At 43.6% G+C, this 24186-nt stretch overlaps 1 protein-coding gene across 3 annotated transcripts in view; it reads left to right on the forward strand.

Annotated features, from left to right (window-relative positions):
- The window catches only part of Nrp2 (neuropilin 2), a 115644-nt gene extending 91801 nt beyond the window's left edge, over positions 1-23843 (forward strand). The window contains exons 16-17 of one of the 3 annotated variants that reach the window (XM_074071534.1): positions 17558-17608; positions 20481-23843. In XM_074071534.1, coding sequence (XP_073927635.1) covers positions 17558-17608; positions 20481-20785 — 356 coding nt within the window. In that variant the 3' untranslated portion in view covers positions 20786-23843. Of the gene's footprint in view, positions 1-1472; positions 6727-17557; positions 17609-19105; positions 19138-20480 lie in introns of those variants that run through there. The other 2 variants (XM_074071535.1, XM_020159519.2) reach the window with 2 other exon arrangements.
- The last annotated feature ends 343 nt before the right edge of the window (positions 23844-24186 follow it).

Consider the following 24186-nt stretch of genomic DNA (forward strand, 5'->3'; position numbering starts at 1 on the left):
ATTTTCCAAGGAAAATGCTGTCATTTTTCTTCCATTTCTGAGAAGACATTAATTCTGACACACCTCTCAGTCATTCCCCAAATAAAAGAGGAGCATTCTGGAGTTTGGGCTATTGGAATTAGAGAACATGGAACTTATTGGGTGCCTTTTTGTACAAACCCTTAGGTAAAACCAAGATGCGAGTGACTTCCTCTGCTTGATTGAGGAGACAAGAAATATAAATGAGCCCTCGCTGCATAGTAAGGAGAGGCACACATGTCCACAGAGTACCACGGATGCACGAAGAGGCAGCAGCGCCTCTCGTGCCCACCCCTCCCCCAGCGTACCCTGTGGGTAGAGGAACATATCTTTCTAGCCACCAGCAACTTGATGCAAGCAGCTAGGGAGGCATTTTTCATAGGTTAAGTATACATCATTTTTCAGAAGTAAAGATCATGTCTGGTTTTGGCAAGCTCAAAAGCGCCTAGTCCCTTTCTGGGCCAGATTCTCGTCTGATGTAAATCTTTGGGAGAATCAAGTTGTAGCACTGTTTTGCATCAAGTGGGACTCTAGCCAGTCTTTTCCCGGAGTTACCCTGGGCTTAAATCTACTACAGCATCTCCATGGCAACCAGAGGCTGGCCAGTAACATGGTTGCCTTCTAAATCCCCTGCTAGCTTTTCCTCCCCACTCTCTTTTCCATGGTTAAGAATGATCTCCCTCCTTTTGCTCTCACTCACTCTCACTCTCAGGTAGCTTTGTACCTACATTTTTTGTTGCAACTTCCCTTCCAATCTGCTTTTAAAATCTCCATCCAATTTTTAAAAATGAAGATGGTTAGTCATTGCTTGACAGTAGTAATTGACCTGTTTAGACAAGACCAGGCTGATTTCAGTGGGCACAGAAGCCTTGGCAAGCTAAGGTGGAATTTACCTTCAAGTCTAGCCAGCCTCATTAATACACTGTTTGAGATTGCTGGCGAGCCACACCAAATATGGTATTTCCACCCACATGGAGAACCTGCCTAACTGAATACCAGTAGCTCATTGTAGCATTGTGCGTGTGTGTGTGTGTGTGTGTGTGTGTGTGTGAGTGTGAGAGAGAGAAAGAGAGAATTATAATGCTTCTATATATTGTAAAGAAACTGGTTAAACAGAAAGAAAAACAGCTTTATAATTGTACAGCTCTTAGTGAACCTCATACCTGCTACTCACCAGCTGAATAACCACTGTTGATTGAACCGCTCTGAGCCTCTGGTTTCTCATCTGTAACATGTGTGCCTCATAAAGGGATGAGTAGGACATAATACCATTTTAAAGTCCTTGGCACACAGAAGGGACTGATTACCACCTTGGCCCCTGTCCTAGTCACTGTGCACCCCAAAGCATGTGTGTGTTTCTCTCTCTTTCCTTTTTTTTTTTCTTTTTGTAATTAGTTTTTTGATGAGTCTGCATGCTCTCAGCCTAGCAACACTCTTCTGTGTCTCTCCCCCAGGGGGCACCCTCCCGCCAGGGACCGAGCCCACAGTGGACACGGTGCCCGTGCAGCCCATCCCAGCCTACTGGTATTACGTTATGGCCGCCGGGGGCGCCGTGCTGGTGCTGGTCTCCGTCGCGCTGGCCCTGGTGCTCCACTACCACCGGTTCCGCTATGCGGCCAAGAAGACCGATCACTCCATCACCTACAAAACCTCCCACTACACCAACGGGGCCCCTCTGGCGGTGGAGCCCACCCTAACCATTAAGCTAGAGCAAGACCGCGGCTCGCACTGCTGAGGGCCGAAGCAAGAACAGCACCCAAACAAACAGGAAAGACTGCAAACACGTTGCCTCGATTTTGCACTTTTTTCTCCTCGCCTAGTCTCTGTGTGAATTCTCAGACATCTCTCTCCAGGGTCCCAACCCGGAGCGCTCTTACCCGCTCCAGCCATCCTCCTTATTCCTTGGGATCTTTGGCTCTTTCTTTCTTTCTCTCTTTCCTTTCTTCTTTTTCTTTTCTTTCTTTTTGCTTTTCATTTCTTTCTCTTTCTCTCTCTCCTTTTTTGTGATTCCAAACCAACAAAACCCAACTGTAATGCTGCATCTTGGAATAGAAGACATCTACCCCTAAAGCACTTCACAGCTCAAGGCTCTGCTGGTTTTCTTCCAGAGACTGGTTCTCTTGTTTTGTCGCCTTGCCTTATCCCATCCCTCCTTGGTGGGCAGGCTGCCAGGAGTCTTGAGGGGAACCTGGCTCTATGTGTATGTACATAGTCTACAATCACAGGTGTGAATAGCTCTGTGTGGGTGTGTGGGTGTGTGAGAGAGAGACTGGTTCACAGTGGGGGGGAGTGTGTGGGTGTGTGCAGAGAGGGGCCCCTTTCACTCTTGTGTTACTTCTCCTGGGGTACATTTTATAAGAAAATAATATACTGTACAAGTTTTGTTTACTTGGAGAAGAGATTGAAGCTTTTTGTTGCCTTATCTAGCTCTGGCTGGGTTTCTGTTGGCTGTCATTGTCATCTCCAGGTACCTAGAAAAATAGAGGCCACATGGAATGCAATGTGGCTCCTCCCGTCCCTAGCCCCATTCCCAACCCACCTGGCCCAAGAGGAAGGTTCCCCAGTGCACTCAGACGTGACCCTTGTCATTTCTCCTGGTGTCTTTGAAGTCACAAGACAACAGCCATTGGGATATGGAACATCTCTACTTCCAGCCCTGAAGCAAATGTCTCGTGTTGCCTTATGAGAAAGACGCTCATAATGAATGTTTAGCTTTGATTGGTTAAATCCAATCATGGAACAAGTCATAACGAATAACCAATCTGGGACTGATGTAGGAAAAGCAGTAGTAGTCTGTTTAAATTCAGAGCAGGAGGGATAAGAGAGAAGGAAGGATTCAGATGTTGTCTTTTTAAAGTCTCCTCGTCCTGGGGGTCATTGGGCCCATTGTGGGATGAGGTTGAGTAAGAAGGTGTTCGTTGGTATCATATTGGCCATTGTAATAACATTTGTAAAATGTGGGGGAGAAAAGGGATCATTTGCTTTCTTTTCGTGATGTTAATGTGTGCCTGAATCTATAGCCACTAAAATAGAAGGCTATCCAACTGACTCATTTAAATATTATGAGAGAATAGAAAGTAATGATTTGTTTAAATGTACCAATGTGCTACCCCTTAAAGCATTCCATGGCATCTGGCAGATATACCCTCGTGGGCTGGCCTGACATAACCAGATGTTGCTGCATGATCAGAGAGACGGTATAACAGTACAGATACCGCCACACTGTCCATCTGTCCTCTCTAAGCAACACAGGGAGAGGAATGTTAGAGAGCAGTTACCTAATGATACTGTGCAAAGGATGGAATAAATAATGACGTAAGTTTTATTGATAGAAAAATGTGTATTTTAATATTTACAGTGTAGTAGTGCTCAGCGTTGGGGCATTTATTTTTTACTTTCCTGCTACCAACCCACTGGGAAATTCTCTCCAAAGACGGTTGCCTGGGCTGAAAGCCTCCAGGTACCTTCTGAGAACAAAATACTAATGATTTTTTTTTTTTTTTTGGTTGCTTGGGAGAGAGGCTTTTAGCATTCTTTCAGAATATTCAGATAGGTCCCTCCAGCACATACACTCAGCTTTTACATCTGCTTCATTTCATCCTCCTGAAAGAATGGCGCCCTCCCACTCTTACTCTGTTTCAAAGAGCTACTCTGTCTTAACTACAGCAGCCCTGCCAAGAAAAGAAAAGATGAAAGGCTAGAGCATGGCTACCTTGAGATTTCAAGAGGTGTCCTTCCCCAACTGGAGACGAGGAGAAAGTGGGAACAGGATACCATGTGACAACTCACACGCCAGTCACCGAGGGCTCTCTAGTGAGGGTGTTCACATCCAGTTGGACGTTTGGGGGCAGGCATTGCCTCAGAATGGTTGCCATTCCTACAGGTGCCCCATGGAAGCATCAGGAAACCACACCTGGACCATCCAGCCAGTGTAGCAGCTGTCTTTGTTGTCATGTAGCTTGAGACCACACACACACCCTTCTTTAAAAGAAGATGACAACTACTTTTGAACTTGCTGTATGCTTATCCCAGTGCCCCATGTGGCATCTTCATGTGAATGCCATAGTTGAGAATATGAGGCTGTTCAAATCTTGGTGAATCCCATGATACTCTTCAGCTAGGAATTTCTCTCTCTCTCTCTCTCTCTCTCTCTCTCTCTCTCTCCTCCCCCGCCCCTTGCTCTCCCTCTCACTCTTCTCTCTCTCCCAGCAACTTTCATAGTATTATCCAGGTACTATGCTAAAAGGGCAGGTCTTCTGTAAAATGCCATGCCTTGCAGCTTTAAAAAACAAAATTCTGTATTCCATACAGGAAGGGAAGAGTCCTCTCTTCCAAGAAAAATGGAGTGGACAGGTGAATGCATGCATGCATGAGGACAACTATTAAAATATGAATCAGTGAATAAATGAGGTGAAGGACTAGATGGAGCTCCTAAAGCTTCATCAAGTATCATTTCATGATACTTCTAGAGGGAAGCCCTTATCTCCGGGTGAAAACTCCCCTTCCTTGACATTATGCTAGCAATTGAGATCACCTATTGCTGGTGAAGGCAGAAAAAGGGGGAAAAAAAATCACAGCATTGCATTGATAAAATAGGATGCTTAAAATAAAATAAAATCATCTATCCCCTTACCCCCCATTTTGGGGATTAAAAACAGAATAGTTAATCCAGTCATATTTCTAAGGTTGATACCTTATCTTTTAAAAAGACTTTTAATATGAAATTAGCAGGCAAGCAAGCACCTACATAATCCAAAATTACCAAAGAACAGCAGCAAAACAAGAAACCTAAAGATTTTTACTTCCTGTTCTCATCCCCTCCCCCTGTAACTGTGATACCCCTTGCATTGCTCAGTTGCCTGTGTGTCAAAATAACTTGTGGATGTTGGAAACTATTTGAAAATGTATTGTGTGGAATGTAATAAAATGATGATATTTTTATACAAACACCTGGGTTTTTTTTTTTTCTTTTGCCTGTGAGAACAAAGTTGAAGTGTAGGTTTGAACAAATTGATATTTCCAAAGTTTACACATCGCCTTTCTGAGCTACAGGGCATTTCTGTGGGAGGTAGGTGGGTTTTCTCCTGGAGGCTGAACGCCAGCTTTTCCTTCTTTTTATTTTTATTACTACTTGTTAGGAGTTTTATCCAATTTGTGCAGCTGAGCCAACTTTTATGATTGGTGTGGGATTTTGTGAAAGTTGCTAAGTGCTAAATTGCTAAATGTGATTCCACAAAATTTCTCTTGATGGCAAATCCCTGGAGATGGGAGTCTACTTTCAAAAGGCCCCAGGGGGAGTAGGACCAGCTAAGTTCTACAGAGACAGATCACTTCCTTTGGAGAAGCAGTGACATCTTACCCATCACCTACCAAATTATTGCTTCATGGGGATGTTGTGCTCCAATTTATGAGTGATTCCCTGGGGGGTTGGGGAGGCAGGAACTTGTAGTACGTTCAAGACTCAGAGATATTCTAGATTTCCTTCTTGAGCAGGTAGGGAAAATAATGGTATGATTATTGTAAGTCTGGAACTATGAGAGTAGAACATCTTATAAAAGAGGCAAAAAGTTTTGTGCTAAGAAAACTTGTTCAAAAAGCCTGATCTTGTTTGACAAGTATTTTCCTTTGGTCCTGGTCTTTGATCTAACTATTGAAACTATTTTAATTAGAGGGGGGTTCAGAAAAAAATATAGAAAAGGCAGTGGTTCAAGATTTTCAGACAGGGCTCATGAATTGGTCACAAAAGGATTGTCCACTATCCATCATTCAAGAGATGCATCCAAAGTCTTGTATCAAGCCAGAGGCCTTTCTCAGTGGTCCAGGAACCATCTGGAAAGACCCTGTGAAAAGGGACATGTCCAGAGGACCTCATTTTTTCTAGAGTCCTGCTTTTCTAGGTCCTATCCATAGCTAGACCCAGAAAGGAGTGCTTTTTGTGGATGTAAAACCTATCCAAGAGCTGCTCAAAGGAGTCGGGCTTCTGTTTTTCAGATCCTACAGGAAACTGTGTTAGTACAGATGGTTATTGTCTGGCCTCTGCAGGAGTGTAGACTGTCCATGACTAGAGCATTGCTTGCTCCTCCAGTGCCAAGCACAGTTACCCATTTTGTCTAAATAACATTTGGCTTTCCTTAAAACCATTTGTTCCCATTAGTAAAAGATAAAATGAAAGCATCTCAAAAGTGTTTATTTTAAGCAAAGAACCCCAACTCAGTCAACATTTTCCTGAGATGACCAAGGACCAAATTTGCCACACTGAATTAAATTGACCATTTGCTTATGCTTCGTTAGCATTACTTGTTTGTAGCCACTTTGGGGAATTATCCCACCTTGATTCTAGTGCCAAGATTTATTTTAGGGATACTCTCTCTCCCCCCAAAATAAAAGACTGGTAGTCCTCCAATCTTACTTGTCAAACACAGCACTGTTGCTAGTAAACATTCCCCTGTGTATTTCAGACTTAGCCAAAGCATTACTGTTACAGAAATTATATTGCCATGGATCATAAATACCAGATGTCAAGGCCCAGTATGTTCTGTTTCTGTTCCTACCTGGTCCCTTTTGATGGTTTCAGTGTGCCTTCTGCCCTCTTAGTCCAGATAACCCAAACCCAGCCAAGCCAGTGTGGCATGGTGTTTGTTTTGCTCACCACCCTTCACCGACTCTGCAGTTGTTTTGCACAAACATTGTGGCCTTTTTGTAATCTGTGATGAAAAGAGCTTCATTTTGAAGTTTTGATTTGTCTGTATTGTGGGCTGCACATCTGAGGCAACTGCAATCGGTAGGTGCGGGCTTGTTTTTTCTCTTTAATTGTGCAGAGCACTGGGGCTCTCACAGCTGTAATTTGCCTTTCATCCACTTCAATGATGGCCCAAAGAAAACACAAAACAAATCCAACACAGAAAAAGGAGGGGAGAGGAGAGCACCAGCTGATGATCTTACAATCAGCAGGGGGGGAAATTGCCTTATATAAATAAGTTAGAAGCAAGGAATAGCACAGGATTTAATTAAGCTTCACATGGGTCAGGTGCGTGGGAGTGCATACAGAGGTCAAATACAACCAGAATCCACACCCTTAGGAGTCATCAGACCATGAGCCTCAACCAAAGTGTGTGTGTACTGACTCCTTGGAGGAGTTCTGTTTGGCCCCAAAGCAAACTGGAAAAATACAAGATTGGAAAATCACCAAAGAGCAAAACCCCCAGTTAGTATGATAGGGGGCAATGGTTAATCCAGGAGCTTCAGGGCAACGAGCACAGCCATTCCTGCTGTGACCTCTAAGAACCACCCCTTTGCCCCAAAAAAGAAAACCTAAATTCCCATGGGCATGGGACCAAGAAATGAGAAGAGTCATTCGGAAAGATTAGCAACCGAGGTACTACAGGCAGAACTGGTGTTGGGTTGAAAAACACCTTTTCTTAGAGACACAATTTGAACAAGGTTACTGGGGAAACTTTTAGGACAGTGATTTGCAGGGTTGCTTTCTTTTAGCTCTTTCAATTCACAAGTTATACACGACTACATTTTAAAAGAGTACAATAATACAGAAAAAGCAAAAGTCTATTTCCTTGTTAACCAGTGCCCTCTCCTCCCAGAAGTAATCACAGAGATGGTTTGAGACCTGGTTTCCAGGCCTTGCTTTATACCTTCACAAACATATATGTTCTTGGCAAATGATGTGACCTGGTTTAGCTGGAGGTTTTGTTTTGGTGTTATAAAATGCTATTAAGTGTTTGTTATTGAACAACTTGCTTCTTTTCATTTGACATCTTCAGGATACTTCTGTATATAGCCACAGGCTTATTTCATCCTTTTTAGCTGTTGAATAACATTCCATATTGTGTTGCTATCCCGTGGCTTATTAACTGCTCCCCACTGGTGGGCATTCAGGTTGTATCTAGGTTTTTTGTTTGTTTGTTTAACTGTCATAGACAATACTGCAGTAAACATCCTTGCGTCGCCTCTTTGGGCATGTACTTCTCTAGGACAGAATTTCTGGGTCAAAAGGCGTTCCTGTTTCCATTTTAATAGATGTTACAAATAAATGGCTGAAGTTTACTTTTTAAAATGAGCCCTGTCCCCATTTGAGAGAATAATAGAAACTAGCGGACATCCTAGATCCCCTGCCACAGTCGCACAAGCCACATAATCTCTGTGCCTTTTTCTCTAAAGTGGGTATAAAACTTGCAAGAGAAGACTTCAGGCAGTTTTAGCTGGAGAGAATTTTAAACTCAGGGAGTGCTTTCCTAAGGACTTGTAAAATTTTTTTTAAACTGCCAACTTGTGAAGAATATGGGCCTTGGCTGTAAGTGGCAGCTGTGGCACAGGAGTTAATTCTGTCGCTGGGTTCAGCAAGCAGAATCTGGTTCTCCATGATTAATGAGTTCCACTTGGTTTCTCCAACAAGTGACTGTGCTGTGCCTTGCTGTTATTTATTTATGTTTCCTACTAAAAAATTCATGTAAAAAACATCCTTTAAGGTCAGTGCACAGTGCTGTGCTACAGACCAAATAGTTCCAGCAACCCACATGCGAAAAGAAAGTCTCAAGTCCTTGGGTCCTTGGGACTCAGGCACCCACACCAGCACTGAGAAGAGCAGACCATCTGGACTGAAAGGAGGCAGCTGGCTTCCTTCCAAGGAGGGTCAGGACTACCGTCACCAAAGGCTTAAAGGCACCAGTAAGATAGTTTTCCCAGTGGGATGTTCAGATGCATAGGCAAATCTACTAGACCCAAATGGCTCCAGCAAGGAAGAGCAGGTGGAGGAGAATCCAAGAGACCAAACTTTAGTGCTTTGCTTAGTTCTACTGTGTGCTGAGACAAGAGGGTTGTAAAACCATCACTGTGATTCTGAGCACAATGGATAGACTCTAGGGCCGTATATATGCTTTGTGGGCTTTCTCTGACCTGCCCAGAGTCCAGGACTGCTGCCTTTTGGGAATGGGACTTGAGCATGTAACTCATGAGAGAGAGAGAGAGGTCTGCATGAGCTAGAGATGCCAACCCACACATATAGTGCCTTGCTTTGTCTTCTCTGTGTAATGGTACACAACCGAACCCTTTTAATATCATTAACTCTCCAAAGAAAAGGCTCCCTTCCAGAACTGCAATGGTAGTATACCAGCCTTGACTTTCAAAGATTGCAGTTTCTCACTCCAGCCCAAGGACTCATTAACAGGATGCCTGAACTAGAGTTCTCTGAGGCTTGTTAGAAAGCAGTGGCTTCAGTAGTGAAGGTAGTGTGGAATGAGCTGTAAGCCAAAGCTGTAAGCTGTTGTCCTTGACCAACGTCCTATGCTCAGCTGGCTTGCTGGGTATAGAGGCTTCATTTTAGCACAAAGAACCCTTTTGTCCCTGTGTTTCCTTACTACTATTAAGGGTGGAAGGACTGAGGGGACTGGTGTGCCCCTCCCCATTGTCCTTCTAGGCCAGTTCCAACAACTGGTATTGAGGGGGAGAAGACAGTCATTAGGACCTAGATGGAGGCCAACATGAGTGTGTCAAAGACGCCCCAGGGGTGCCTCATTAGCCCCAACCAAATGTAGTCCAAGAGTGTGAGCTAACAAGTGTCCCTGGGAAGCCCTGGCCATGCAAAGCCATTATCACTTGCTGGTTCTGCAATTCCAGATAAGGCCATTGTCCCCTCCTGATTCCCCAAGGAGGACTTGGTCCACTGTCCCGCCCTATCCTGTCCCACCCACCCCGCCCTTGGCAATCCCTTTTCTTCTCCTTTGGGGGCTTTACGCTCTCTCCACCCTCCTTCCACCAAAGCCTTCTCCCAGATTATCATAGGCCAGCTACTTCAGACAAATGCTTAATTAGTTATTTCCTCCAACAGATACATTCATATGGGAGACCAAACCTAAAGCCAGCAGATCATTCTGTGGCAACTACAGTCCTTGGGCACCAGCAAACACCTGGAGAAAATCATTTCTTGGCTGGATAGGGAGAGGTGCCTTTTGGGCCCCTGTAAAAAACCATATCATAGAATCATTCATCCTTGTGTGCAGAATAATCCACATTTCAAATACAATGAATTTCTCTTGATGATATGCATGGGAATGGAGAAGTTTGGATTTTTTTTTTCTAAGAACCTACAAAATAAGAGAACTAGTCATCAAGACATAATTTTTCACAATGGAAGTTGATGTAGTTTTGATTCTTCAACTCCATTCTCCCACGTGACCAAGGTTGTACCAGAGCACTGCACCTGAGTGACGTTTCTAGTATGTGCATCTGTTTGGGTGTAAAATACCCCAAAGGGAATATGGAAGGGTTGACCCACAGTTGGTGGTGCTACTGAGAGGTGATTAGATCATAAAGGTGCTAACCTCATCAATGGATTAATCCATTGATGGTACATACTGAATGCCTGTTAGAATGTGCAGCCTGATTGGAGGAAGTAGCTCACTGAGGGAATGCCTTTGAAGGGTAGATCTTGTCCCTAGTTTACTCAGTCTCTCCCTCCACCACTCACACCACCCCCCCAACCTCCTTACCAGCATGAGGTAAGCAGCTTTGCTCTGCCATGCACTCCCAACTATGATATTCTGCCTTGCTATAGACTCACAACAATGGGGCTAAGCAACCATAGACTTAAATCATGAGCCAAAATAAACCTTTCCTTCTGTAAGTTGTTTTTCTCAGGTATTTTGTCATGGTGATGAAAAACTGACTAATTCTGCACCTCTTGAAAATCAGGACTGCAGGAGATGAAAAATGTCAAAGTCCACTGGGGAAAACTTCTGAAATATAAGGTTCTAGGCTAGGTGTGGTGGTACATGTCTATAATCCCAGCTACCTGGGAGGAAGCGGTAGGACAATCATGGTTTAAGGCCAGTCCAGGCAAAAGTGAGAGATTCTATCTGAAAAATAAACTAAAAACAATAGGCCTGGAGCAGTGGCTCAAGTGATAGAGTACTTGGCCTAGCAAGCACAAGGCTCTAAGTTCAAACTCTAGTACAATAAAAAAAAGGAAAAAGAAAAGAAAAAAATTTTTTCCTCTTCTTACAGCTCAAGAAAAAATAAGAATGCAGGGAAAGGAAACTACTTTTTGCCTGAATTTTTCTTTGTTTTTCCCACCTTCCTCCCCTATTAGAAAGTAACAAAAGAAGTGTAAAGAGCCAAATTCTTATTGAAATATCTACTTTGGGGACTGGAGAATGTCTCTGGTTTTTCAAAGACTTAGGGTAAAAGAGATTCCTGAATTTTCTTCCTGCAGCATTGCTGGGTTTTTCTAGACTGAACATTTGTGAAGCCTGTCTTTATAGCTAAACACTTCTCTGGCCATGTTTTTCTTATTTTCACACTATTGTTGGGGCTCAGTTGGAGACTTTCTGGCCCCAGCTACTCACCTCCAAACTTGAATGTACTATTAGGTCATTTCACAGCCTTCTTGTTTACACTCAGTATTTCCAAATCTTTTTAGTGTTTCCTCCTAGTAATTCAACTAAAAATAAAGAAAATAATGCATAAGCAATTATCAAGGTCAAACTCCTCCAACAATTTCCTACCATGCCCTCTTTTCTTTTCCTGCTTGAAACCCATATAAAAAAATCTCCTAAAATTACTTTTTCCATGACCTTGCATAGATTTGGCTACACCCCAAGAGATAAAAATCCATGATAAAGGATCGTCTGGTGGGTTTCTAAACCCAAGCCAAACCCAGCAAGGGATGAACAGCTCTCAAGTAGCCTGACTTTCTAACAGAGAAGATTTGGCAAAGTTTAGATCAACATCTGAACTTCTGGCTCCTCATTGCAACTGGGGATGAACAAACTGAATTAGGGAAATTAAGTGTGCTAGGGAGAGAAGACCTTCAGCCAATACGAAATGTTAAACCGAATTAAACATTTTGAAGTGCCAAGAAATATCTCCTTAGTCCTCCATTATTTCTGGTTTATTGAGATCTTAGTGTTGTGTTTCCTGCTGGGACTAAAACAGAATTGCTGAGAGAATTTTCTGAAGGCGACTTCCATCTGAATGATCCAGTGATTTAGCTGGCTCAGGGGGTTCAGGAACTTGGAATCTAATTCAACAAAGGCTCTAAGTGGCCAAGAGCTTATCCCAAATAAATCACAGACCCTGAACAAGGTGTTGAAAATCTGTGACTTACTCTCAGTTCGCTGCTGATTTGTTCAATGACTTACTGCATTTTTTTCCAACTCCTGTCCTCCATTTCATCTTTAAAGTGGAAGTAGTGACACCTGGTACCTGCAGAAATGAATGATTCCCAGGGTTTCCTGTGTGTGAGAGGCTCTTGGATCCTTTCAGGGATGGTTGAAGTTTGGTGGACTCACTGAACAGGCTAAGGTTGGCTTTCTGTGAGGTTTTAGTCAGTTAAGGTGGAAGCTTAAAACTAGGGACACAAGTTACCCACATTGTCAGTTCTCCAATTAACAGGATTAGGTCCTAAACCAAATGGGCAAGTACTGAAAACCTTGAGGCTTCCATTTCTCTGACCTTTTCATGGTCTCCTTGATGACTTCAGGGAGAGAAAGAGGACAGAGTGTGGGTGAAGAATGGGGCAGTGAGCAGTGTAGGGTGACAGAGCCTTTTTGTTTAGAGCATTTTTGTGTACCTCAACCAGCAACCCTCATCAGAAGGGCCCTCAAGCCATCCTCATTTCCCCCATAAGGATGATTGAGTTGTGGAGAAGGGGTGCACATAAGAGGAGGAAACCAAGACTCAGGGAGGTCAGGGACTGGTTGGGGCTCTCACACCTGGGGCAGATCTAAGACAAGGAGTTGACACCTGCTGCTAGCCCAGGCTCCTCCGTATCCCCTTCAGGTACAGAGCTCCGAGTATCTCTGTTCCATGTTCTGGATGGGAGACTGGCCTCTTAATCCACTGCTCCGAATTGGCATGGAAAGTTTTTCAAAGAAAACTCGTGCATGTCAGTGTCCTGAAATGATCTGCATGCAAGTAACCCACAGATGGACTGTCTTAAATTATTTATCTAAAAGTAGCCAGTGGTTTGGAACAGACTGCTCACTCCCCTGGCAATCTTGTGTGAAGCTCCTTTTATGATGCAGCATGTAAACAAAACACTGTCAAGGCCAGCACATTCACAGTAGACCACAGTCTAACAAGTGGTGAAAGTGAAGGCTGTGAATTTTCTTTAAGAAACTGCAGAAAAGCAAACTAATGAAGGAAAGCTAAGCCCAAAGAATCCTAATTTAGAAGAAGGAAAATAACGAGAATAAGAGGAAAGATAAAGGGGTGTGTGTGTGTGTGTGTGTGTGTGTGTGTGTGTGCACTTGTGGTAAGAGAGAGACTAGGAGAACTGAGACAGCATTCTCGTGAGAGATATGAACCTCACTCCATGGGAATTCCCCAGCTGCAGGTTGGAGTATCATGGGGGTGTTTCCCCTGACTAGCATGTGTGGTCTTACAGCACAAGGCAGTGTTCCAGACCCTTCAGGGAGAAGCATATTTCATTAGAGGAGGTTCCATTTGTGAGATGGTATGACTGCTCACAATTTGTTCTGTAGTGTTGCAATCTTCTGATCAGGACACTGGAGAAAACTTGACTCTGCTAGGATGAGGGAGTTCCCAGAACAATCCATGGATGTTTTAATAACTAACCACCATTCTCTCACACTGAAAAACCAGGACACCAGGAAGTGGGTGAAACCTGCTGTACCTTCTGTGTCCCAATCCTGCAAAGAGAAGGGACACCTGGAGAACCAAAGGGAATCTTCAGCCTGAGATTTGTGTTTCAGCATGAAGGTGGCCAGGGTCTTGTTGAGTTGGGTTGTTTTTGTTTTTTAAGCAGTGACTGCTCTGCCTGCTTAATTACTCAGATTCTGCCCAACCCCTTTGCGTCATCCTGAGTTCATTTCTTGCTATCACTGTGCTGCTCAGAAGCAGCTGGTAGAGGGAACAGTGGGGCAGAGATCGGTCTCCCATGTAGGTAAATACAGTATGGAAGATTTGTGGCCAAGCAATGCGTTCTCTTTGAATTCCTTGGTGCGTCTGAGACAGATGAACACAGGCCAAAGCCCGTGAGAACAGTGTGAGGGTGAAAAGGTTCAGGTGCCATGTTTGAAAGCATTCCTGTCAATCAAACAGATAAGGAAACAGAACTCCCTAAGCCCACCTTGCAGCAGCCTTAATTCTGAAGAATTCTCCTCCCATATCTTCTTTGCTGGCAGTGGCCCAGCCTCATTTGCCTAATTCCCTCCTCTTCACAAATGCCTAGATTTCTGTTATGCTGTTTTGAAGTAGGTGAGTCTTTGCTTCCCAGCCACACTGAGGGCCTTGATAGTAGAACCTGGTCCCATATATCTTTATTTCCCAAAGGCCTCAGCATAGCTTCTGGGCGTTTAGTAATCCGTCTTCATAAGTAATGGTTGTTTAGTTGGTAGGTTAATTGGTTAGTGAAGACTGTCCTTTGAAGAACAAGGTAAGTCAGCCTTCTCTTTCTGTGTCATACCTATCATGGAAAACATGAAGCCCAAATTTCAGATCACACATAAGAAGCCAGTCCCCATGAGTTTCCACCAGAGTGATGAGCCAGTGATACAGGTGAACAGCCAGAGAGTACACATCCAGCAACTAGGATTTAAGACAAGTCATGCTCAGTTTCTGTTAGAATGGAGCAGAGGAGAAAGGTTGTAGTGACAGTGGCCTGCCCTTCCTGATAACTTGAATGCAGACTTGGTGGTCCCTGTCAGCTCTAATATAGTGTCTGAGAGTCAGCAGCCAGACTTTGGAGTTGGACTGGCCTGAGATTAAAAACACACCGGAGAGGAAAGGGAAATGGAGTAATGTGAGCACAAAGGTTGAAAGTGGAAGTTCTGTGGGTGGTAAGCTCTATTCCTGACCTGTGCTCTTGCAAAGGTGTGGTCCACTCCACTCTCCCTACCCCATCTCGCACTCGTAACACACCCTCCCACTGATACAGAGTCTTGGAAGGTCCTCTCCAAATTTTTCCCCATTAAATTAAAATTCTAAGTGACTATCCTCTGCCATCTCCTAGTATCTACCCTCACTTCCCTGCCAAGTGTGCCATCCTGTGGCTGGCATTCCCCCTCTCACAAAGGTGCTGCTTCATTCTCTGCCTGAGTGTCTAGTTTATCATTCTTCCTCCTGTCCCATAAGCTAGCCAGTACTTTTTCCCCTTGGGTTTTCTCCTGGCAACTGCCCTGTCCCACCTTGCCTTTTCTTCGCTGGAACTGTAGGGACCCAGTGGGAAAACCACATTACTTCCTGCCAGCATTCTGAGCCAACAGGCTGAGATTTACCTACTGGGCTCAACAGAAAAGAAAAGTAGTCGGTGAAGGGCAAAGAGGCATTTGAGAGAGAAAGATCTTAATCAAACACAGATATCAAGAATATGAGCAATGGGACTAGAGAAAATTGCTATCAAAGTAAATCGCTTTTTGTACAAATGTTCCCTTTATTTGGGTTTTCCCCCGTGTGCCATTCTTTCTTTAAGGCTTGGCGAACAGATGCGCTTTTGAAAAAAGTTGATTAACGTATCCTTTTCTCAACCCCTTCTCACTCACCCAAACTCCTGGGAGCAGTGATTACACAAAAAGCTAAGGCAAGCTGCTAAAGTGTTCTTCCTCACCTTAAGTGGCCTTTGATTCTCCAGGTGCAGACATCTCAGCTGCGCCTCAGCAATTGAGTCCATAGAAACTCTGAAATGGACCAGTTCTTGGGAAGTCATCACATCCAGATCTCTGCCTCCAGAGACAAGCTGTGATCTCCTAGGATAAAATATTTTTCTCACAGTCATTACCATCCATTTACTCCTTTTCCTCCAAGATCAATGCCACATCTATACCTATCCAGCCCATGGCCAACGGTCTTCTGAGTCTTCTACCCTGAGGATGTGAGATGGAGCAAGGTGGCATTCCAGCCTCCAAGAATTCATTACATCCTTGGCAGAGACCAAATCCCTAAAAGCAAGAACAGGATTTGGCCCAAAAGTCACTGGCAGGAGTCCCACAGTTTGTGTCCTTGTCTGATTCACATATTCTTATCCAATGTTCTGCATCTTTTAACCATGAAAATGTTAAGACACAAGAGCATCCCATCAAAACGATTAATTTTCGGAAATGTGACAGTTTTCTTCTGGGCTAACTTTCACAAGCTCAGTTTGATCCCTATGACAGACACCACCTGCCTCTTGTTGAATCATGCTCACATCTTCATTCCAAAGAAGCAGCCTGCTTTGTAGGGGCCTGGAGAATAATGCAGGAGATGGGCATTGAGGTGGGAAAGCTGGCATGGCCTGCAGGTGCCAGTTGCTGTGCTATACACATGCCAGGAATGGGCTGAATTTATGGAGGAATCTTGCCACATGGCATTGATCCTTTCAAGTGGGCTCTTGGCAAACTGTCCGATGCATCTCTCACTAGAGACCAAGGGGATGTGAATGTGCTTTAAGCACTCTGGCCAGGAATGGAGAAGACTTCTAATATGATTAAAACCACCACTTCCAGAAAAAAGACTGGGTTTTAAGTGTGGCAGTGATGAATCAATCTTAGTTCAGTTCATGGTCAAGTAGATCTTCCCCGAGATGGAGCACTGATGAGCAGGACATTCAGGATAGTCTAAAGTTTTTTTTTTCCTCTCATCTGATACTTTACCTGTTTGGGATTTTGAGTGCTATCTTCAGAATTGCTCCTCTGACTTTAGTTTAAAGAAAACTCCTACAGGGCCACATATATTCACTGGGGCCTTCTTGAGCTGACAACGTGGAAAGACATAATTAGCTTGAGATAAGCCCTTGCTCTTTGCCGCATATTCAATTCTCTTTTTAAATGTTTTAGACAGGCAATTTTCATTGACTCTGATTTCTGTAAGACAGTATTGTGAATAGAGAAACCTATATCGCTCACCCCCAAAAAAAATCTTAAAAAAGAAAGGCAGTAACAATACTAAAAAAGAATTCAGAGTAAATTACCTTATCTCCATTCAAGCCTAGGCTAGTCAGATTGGATGCCCACAGTTGATTTGTTCTAAACTGTGAAGAAATCCAATAGAAAAATAGCCTTAGGAGGAAAGGTGAGGGACACTAACACAGATATGTGAAAGTGGACGGGCATTATGATATTCTTTCCAGTTCTACTCTTATATTAAAGCCAATAACAATGAAGCAGTAACTTCTTGAAGTCACCATATGTTTATTTGAAATCCAGAAGGGAAAGACTCTGGTGCTTTGTGTCTACTTAGGTATGTGCATATAAGAGAAGCAGTTTGCTACACTAAGTGGACGTCATTGCAATGATGACTAATGATACACCTATGATACTATTGAAGATGCTTGAGCCTAAACACAAACCTATACTGGCAATGAATGGCAGCTATTATAAAGACACAAGTGACAGGGTTTACTTAGCACTGAAGACCTGGCCTTTCTTATTATTTGTTTTTCTGGCTGTTGTTGGAAGTAAAGACAGATTATTTGCAGGAGAAACAATCCAGAAATGTAAATATTAAATGATGTAAAAGTGAGTCTTTGCCTTTCACCTGTGATGATAGAACTCTTTACAACTTAGTTTATTTATTTTCCTTTTCATTACAGTGGACGTACCAGAACTACATGGGGGAGAGGGTTATGAAGATGAAATTGATGGTGAGTATTGCTATGACTTAGCAGATTATCATGAAATTCGAGTTTGTTACAAAGATATCAACAAAAACAATGCCCATGGTATTGGAGAGCCAGAATTTAGAGCTATCAGTCAAATATGTAAGTGAAAAGAATCCAGAAAAGAATGAAGAACCTATCAGTTGCCTTTGCCAAGGTCACATTTAGAGATTTAGAAAGTTTATTGAGTTCCCTCTGCCTAATCTGAACCAGGTCCCCTATTTCAAGCAACTTTCTATATCTGTGAATTTCAAACATGCATAAACCCTTTAGAAGTGAAAAGTGAGCTCCTCTATACCTGTCACTGCCTGAACCCTGTGACCTCCTTCTAAAAAGAGCCCAGGTGATTGATCGTGAATGTGAATAATTCCCAGGCCGGTGGGGGTATCCAGTTCCTTGGCAAGGGGGCAACCTTCTTAGTACTATCCAAGACTGAAACCTTATGTATTGAGATGTAAGGGTTTTGTTTACACTGCCCATCTCCTATGTTCATGTTTATTCCCAGCTCTATTTTTGCTCTTCCAATGCACATACTTCAAGAGGCTGAAGCAAGAGTCCTAACCAGAGGTCTGCTGATTACATGTGTAATTTCTCCTCTCAACTCAGAACAGCACAGGTCACTCTGGGCTTCTCTGAGTGCCAACACTGGTCTCCATGAGACCCAAGAGCAAGATTCTACTCCAAGAACAACTTCAGACTAAGATTGATGCATTTAAAAAGAGTAGTTTATAGAGCAGCAGCTTTTAACCTGACCTTAATCAAAAACTTCAAGTGTAGTTATAGAAACTGGAGTGACAAACCCAAACAGCACCTTGTTAACTGGCTGCAGACTCTCCCTGCAAATCCCAGTCCAACTCTCCTTTTATGGGCAAAAGTGCATGACTGACCTACATAGAGAGCCTGCAGTGGATCAAGGGGCAGAAGCACTGCGAGGAAGTGGAAGATGCAAGGGACGAGGATACAGAGAGCCTGGTTCCCATTTCTGCTTTAACTACTTTAACTCCAGCTCTATGCCTGGAGTGAGTTATCTCATCACCTGATTTTTTTTTTAAACCTCACTTTCTTCACCTCCTAACAAAATTATTTCACCCTGACTTCTTCATGGGATTCTTAGGAGATCCCAAGGAAATAGGCCCTAGATGAGGTCATGCCTTGGTCTTACACTCTAGAAATGCAAGGATATTAGTTTCCTAAGGCTGCCATTACAGCACCACAAACTAGGTAGCTTCAACAACAGAAATTTATGTTCTCAGAGTTCTATCTAGAGCCTGAAAATCCAAGGTCAAGGTGTGGACAGGGTTGGTTCCTTCTGAGGGGTGTGAGGAAAGGGTCTGTTCTAGGTCTCTCTCTGTCTCTCTCTGTCTCTCTCTCTCTCTCTCTCTCTCTCTCTCTCTCTCTCTCTCTGGCTTAGAGATAGCCATGTCCATGTCCACATTCTCATTCTCCCATGTATGTTCATATCTAAATTTCCCTTTCCATAAGGATTCCAGTCACACTGAATCAGGGCCCCATCTCATTTGATCACCTCTGTGAAGACCCTATCTCCAAGTAGGATTACATTCTGAGGTACTGAGGGTTTGAGTTCCAGCATGAATGGAGTGGGGATTGGCAATTTAATCTACAATGGTAAGCGATACATGTTAAGGGAGGGCTGGTGACTGGAAAAAGTATCTGCTGCTTATGTGGCTAGGAATGCTAAAGTAGGAAGCTATTGAAAAAAGCCTCAGCCTAGTCTTTGGTTTCACTTGAAACAGTTGGAAGCGAGTGATGAGGAGGCAAAGAAAGAAGTCCATTCCATATGCTCCAAGGGCATCTTAAGGTTCTGTTAAGATCTGAGGGCTACAAAAGACCAAAAATCGTATGTTCTCCCTCATATGTGGACATTAGATCAAGGGCAAACACAACAAGGGGATTGGACTATGAGCACATGATAAAAGCGAGAGCACACAAGGGAGGGGTGAGGATAGGTAAGACACCTAAAAAACTAGCTAGCATTTGTTGCCCTTAATGCAGAGAAACTAAAGCAGATACCTTAAAGCAACTGAGGCCAATAGGAAAAGGGGACCAGGAACTAGAGAAAAGGTGAGATCAAAAAGAATTAACCTAGAAGGTAACACCCACACACAGGAAATCAATGTGAGTCAATGCCTTGTATAGCTATCCTTATCTCAACCAGCAAAACCCCTTGTTCCTTCCTATTATTGCTTATACTCTCTCTACAACAAAATTAGAGATAAGGGCAAAATAGTTTCTGCTGGGTATTGAGGGGGGGGAGCGGGAGGGGGTGGAGTGGGTGGTAAGGGAGGGGGTGGGGGCAGGGGGGAGAAATGAACCAAGCCTTGTATGCACATATGAATAATAAAAGAAAAATGAAAAAAAAAAAAAAAAAAAAAAAAAAGATCTGAGGGCTAGAGATGCAGCTCAGTGATAACGCACCTGCCTAGCATGTACAAGGCCCTGGGTTTGATCTCCAACCCAATCAATCAATCAATAAATGAAGAAAACTTGGAAAATCAGAGTGTACCTGAGGTCAGTCAAGTTACTTAAACATCAGATATTTAGACTGTACTTAACCAATCACTTAACGAATATTAGTTCACTTAATCTTCCTGACAATCCAGTCAATTTTATTACTACCCTCCATTTTTGCAGATGAGAAAACAGAGGCAGAGAGAGATTAAGTAACTTTCCAAAAACAATACAACTAAGACATGGCAAGTCTAGGCTTTGAATTCAGGCAATCTGGTTCCCAAGATTCTGCTACTTACTACCGTGCTTTAAAGACTTAAGGCTAGGGAAGCTCAGTTATTTCACCCTGAAATACGCAGTAATCTCAGTCTCATGTATTTTGTCACAGATGAGTACGAGGTGGACTGGAGCAATTCTTCTTCCCCCACCTCAGGGGCTGGTGCCACCTCAGCCGACAAAGAAAAGAGCTGGCTGTACACACTGGACCCCATCCTCATCACCATCATTGCCATGAGCTCACTGGGTGTCCTCCTAGGGGCCACCTGTGCGGGGCTCCTACTCTACTGCACCTGTTCCTACTCGGGCCTGAGCTCCCGCAGCTGCACCACGCTGGAGAACTACAACTTCGAGCTCTATGATGGCCTGAAGCACAAAGTCAAGGTGGGCCACCAGAAGTGCTGCTCGGAGGCATGACAGATTGCACCCAAATCACACCTGACACTTCATTCCAGGGAAAGGGGCTGGTGACCATTACATTTTTTTTAACCCCTTTGGAGACTGAATGCCATAATCTTGATCAAACCGATCCGGAATACCGAAGTTATGGACAGGACAGACAGGCGAGTCTAGGGAGAAAGGGAGATGCAGCCAAGGCACCAAGGGCTTATCACCCACCTAGAATGGCGGTGGCTAAGTCATTGCAGGAATAGGGCCATGTTACCTGCTGCGACAAAGACAGGAGCTCATCTCTTCGGGGTCACCATTCTCTTTTGTTTGTGAGTTGGTTGTTGTTGTATTTTATTTCTTAGGTCTGTGAGCCACTCAAAGAGGCAGGAGAGAATGGCTTCTCACAGGGAAGTGGAGTGGTGATCATTTTTCTCCACTTCCCTAATCAACACTTGAAAAGCAAAGGGCCTTTTTGGCCTTTCCATCTTTAGAAATAAAACTCAAAACAAAGAAAAGCTGCCAGCTTTCCCCATCCTCTGACAGTCTCACGACTTAAGGGATTTGTTGGGGTGCGTGTAAGTTCTGCCAGCCAACCCTACAAGCTGCGTTTCCAGTCCTAGCATTTGAGTAGGATGTTGTTGCCTTTAACTTTTTTTATCCAGGGGAAAATTGCCATTTTAGGGTCAGCTTGAACAGCTCTTTCTTATATATGATTTAAAACAAAGCAGAAAGGAAACGTCACTCGTCAAAATCCATAGACGCACCTCCCCGTTAGAAGCGGACTAGCCTTAAAATGCTTTGTGAACGGGAGCCATTCATTAATCTAGACCAGAGTTTGTGGCTAGGGCTTCCCTTGTGGGGCCTCTACTGGTGGTTTTGCCTTTTCTTTTCCCTCCTCCTTGTTCTTTTAAAACATACACATATTCACATATGTGTGCAGCAGTGCACACGCATCTAACACACACATCCACACACACATTTTTCAGGTCTCTGAGTGCCAGGAAATAGCGCTGTTTAATATTCTCAGAGGCAGAGTGGGGAAAGACAGGCTCTTAGTATGTTTCTTCCATTAATGAGATACAGTAACTGCTGACCACTGAGTGGAAAGAACAGAAAAGTAAAGAGAAACCTAGCCTCTGTGACTGTGTGATGGCAAAAGTCAGGCAGTGTAGACAGACATTTGGATGAACCCATCTTCCTGATAGGCTAGTAACATTGCTTTCTTTGGGTTACAGCCACCACTTCAGCGTTTCATGGCTGTGCCTGATTCTAAGTAGAATTCTACAAGTACTGTGAACCAAGAAGTCACCACACTGCTTCAGCCCAGAGAGACTTAGATTCCTATTCACACTCACATACACACACGTTCACACACTCACATTCACACACTCACTCACACACTCATACATACTCTCACACACACATTTATACCAATTTATGTATTTTTTATCAAGTGCCTTGAAAAAATAAAGAAAAATGTATTTTCCCTGTATGTAGAAATCATGACTATCTTACGAGTTAAGGCATTCCTCCTTCCCTAATCCTAGGACTCCATTCCCAGTTCCCCCAGTACACTGCTGATCCTACTAATGGAATGAGCCCTGCTACCGGAGGGGTAGTCATAGCCCTAGATGACTCTCCACTGTTCTAGAAAGGGAGACATCAGGAACAGAATAGAACCATGTGATAGATAAGATTGTCTACATCAAGATCCAAATTTTGACTTTGTGTTAAAACCTAAGAATGCCTGTGTGATGGAAATACACTTAAAACCCAACCAGTATGCCCAACCAATTGCCTATCAAATGGTAAATTGTCAGACCATTTTTGCTGCTATGGTCACCCACAATTTCATTTGTCTCATACCCAGGTGAAATGGGTAGTGTGAACTGGACTGGCTGGTTCCTTTAAATGGTAACTTGTGAAAATGCTAGTTCAGATGGTAATGTCACAGTGTTTTGTATGCAGGGAGGGAGCATTCATACTGACAGCTATTTATTCACGTGTGTGTGTCTTTGCGCGCCTTTGAGTTCTTTGTATCTACTGTGTTTGTGAGTGGTCACGTGGGACTCAGTGGTGGTGGTGTGACTTTGACCTAGGGCCCCCGAGTATAACTGCTGATCTCAGCACTCGTTGGCCCAGTGGTAGTTAGAGGTGAAAAGTAAAGCTGTCAAGCCCCAAGGGCTTAGCAATAGATGCCCTCTGAGCTGGGCATGCAGTAGAGGTAAAATTTTAATTAGCTCATCCTCCTCTTTACCCTTCCATGCAGCTCAGTGTTCAGTAAGCTGGCAAGTCCTAAGGATTTCCAGAAGTATCCCTTAGCAGAAGAGAAGTTCAAAAGCCCACTCTGGGGGTTGGGGGGGTCCTGACCCTCTCATGCCCAGTAGGTCATTTTATTATCATCCCCAAAGACCATCCCTTCTCAAGCCTGTAGTTCACCTCTAAGTTATATACAACTCAACCTTCATCCCTGTACAAGTCATCCATCCATCTCCATCACTGGCTGATTTGAGGCCCCGAGCTATATAGAAGCAGGGACGCCAGGGCTGTATGAAGATACCTCACTGAGGCTTGTGTAAGACACAAAGAAAGACAGCTGGGTCTGACTCTAACTTGGCCAGGGGATACCTTGGTGCATGCGTTATCTTTATCTGCAGGTGGGCTGGCTGACTCCTCCTTTGAATTGCTCCCTTTGGGAAACCCAACTCACAGTATTGATCTCCTTTTTGCCTTGTACTGAATGACGCATTTACCTCCACGCTCTCCCGGACTAGGCGGTCCACAGGGCCACAGGGTTGCTTTCTCTCTTTGGTGGGAATGGGATGTTGACAGAGATGAGGGTCCAAGGAATGACCATGAATGACAAGAAAACAAGGGAAAAGTTAAACTATCACAAAGAAGGTTAGCTTTTCCAGGGTTTGCAGTTAAAGGTATTCGACCATTTGCTGGCTGAGCCAGATCACGGGAACTTGAGAGCTTTTACTGTGATTCTTCAATGTAAAAAATAAACAATGTCAAACTGTGTTTATATGATTTGTATAAAGCCTTTTTAAGATTACTATTTAAATAAACATTATGCCAGAGACATTTTCCTGCATTGTCTTTTTTGGAGACAAAGAGGTTTAGGACTCAGGTAACCAAATCATCCCAGTGTTTTTCCTGGGTTTTAGCACTGAAAGTCTTATGTCCTAGGAAATACTTGTCTCAGTCAACATGGCCTACTATAACAGAATCTCATAGACTCAGCAGCTTCAACGTTTATTGTTCACAGTTCTGGAGGTTGAGAAGCTCAAGCCACCAGTAGAGTCAATGTCTGATAAGGGCTCTCTTCCAAGCTATAGATAGTTACCCTCTCTCCGGGTACTACGTGGCCTTTTGTAGAGACAGTAATCTGTCTTTTTCTTCCTATAAGGGCACTAGCCCCATCA

The sequence above is a fragment of the Castor canadensis genome, chromosome 4 (assembly GCF_047511655.1).
Source record: "Castor canadensis chromosome 4, mCasCan1.hap1v2, whole genome shotgun sequence".
Lineage (NCBI taxonomy): Eukaryota > Metazoa > Chordata > Mammalia > Rodentia > Castoridae > Castor > Castor canadensis.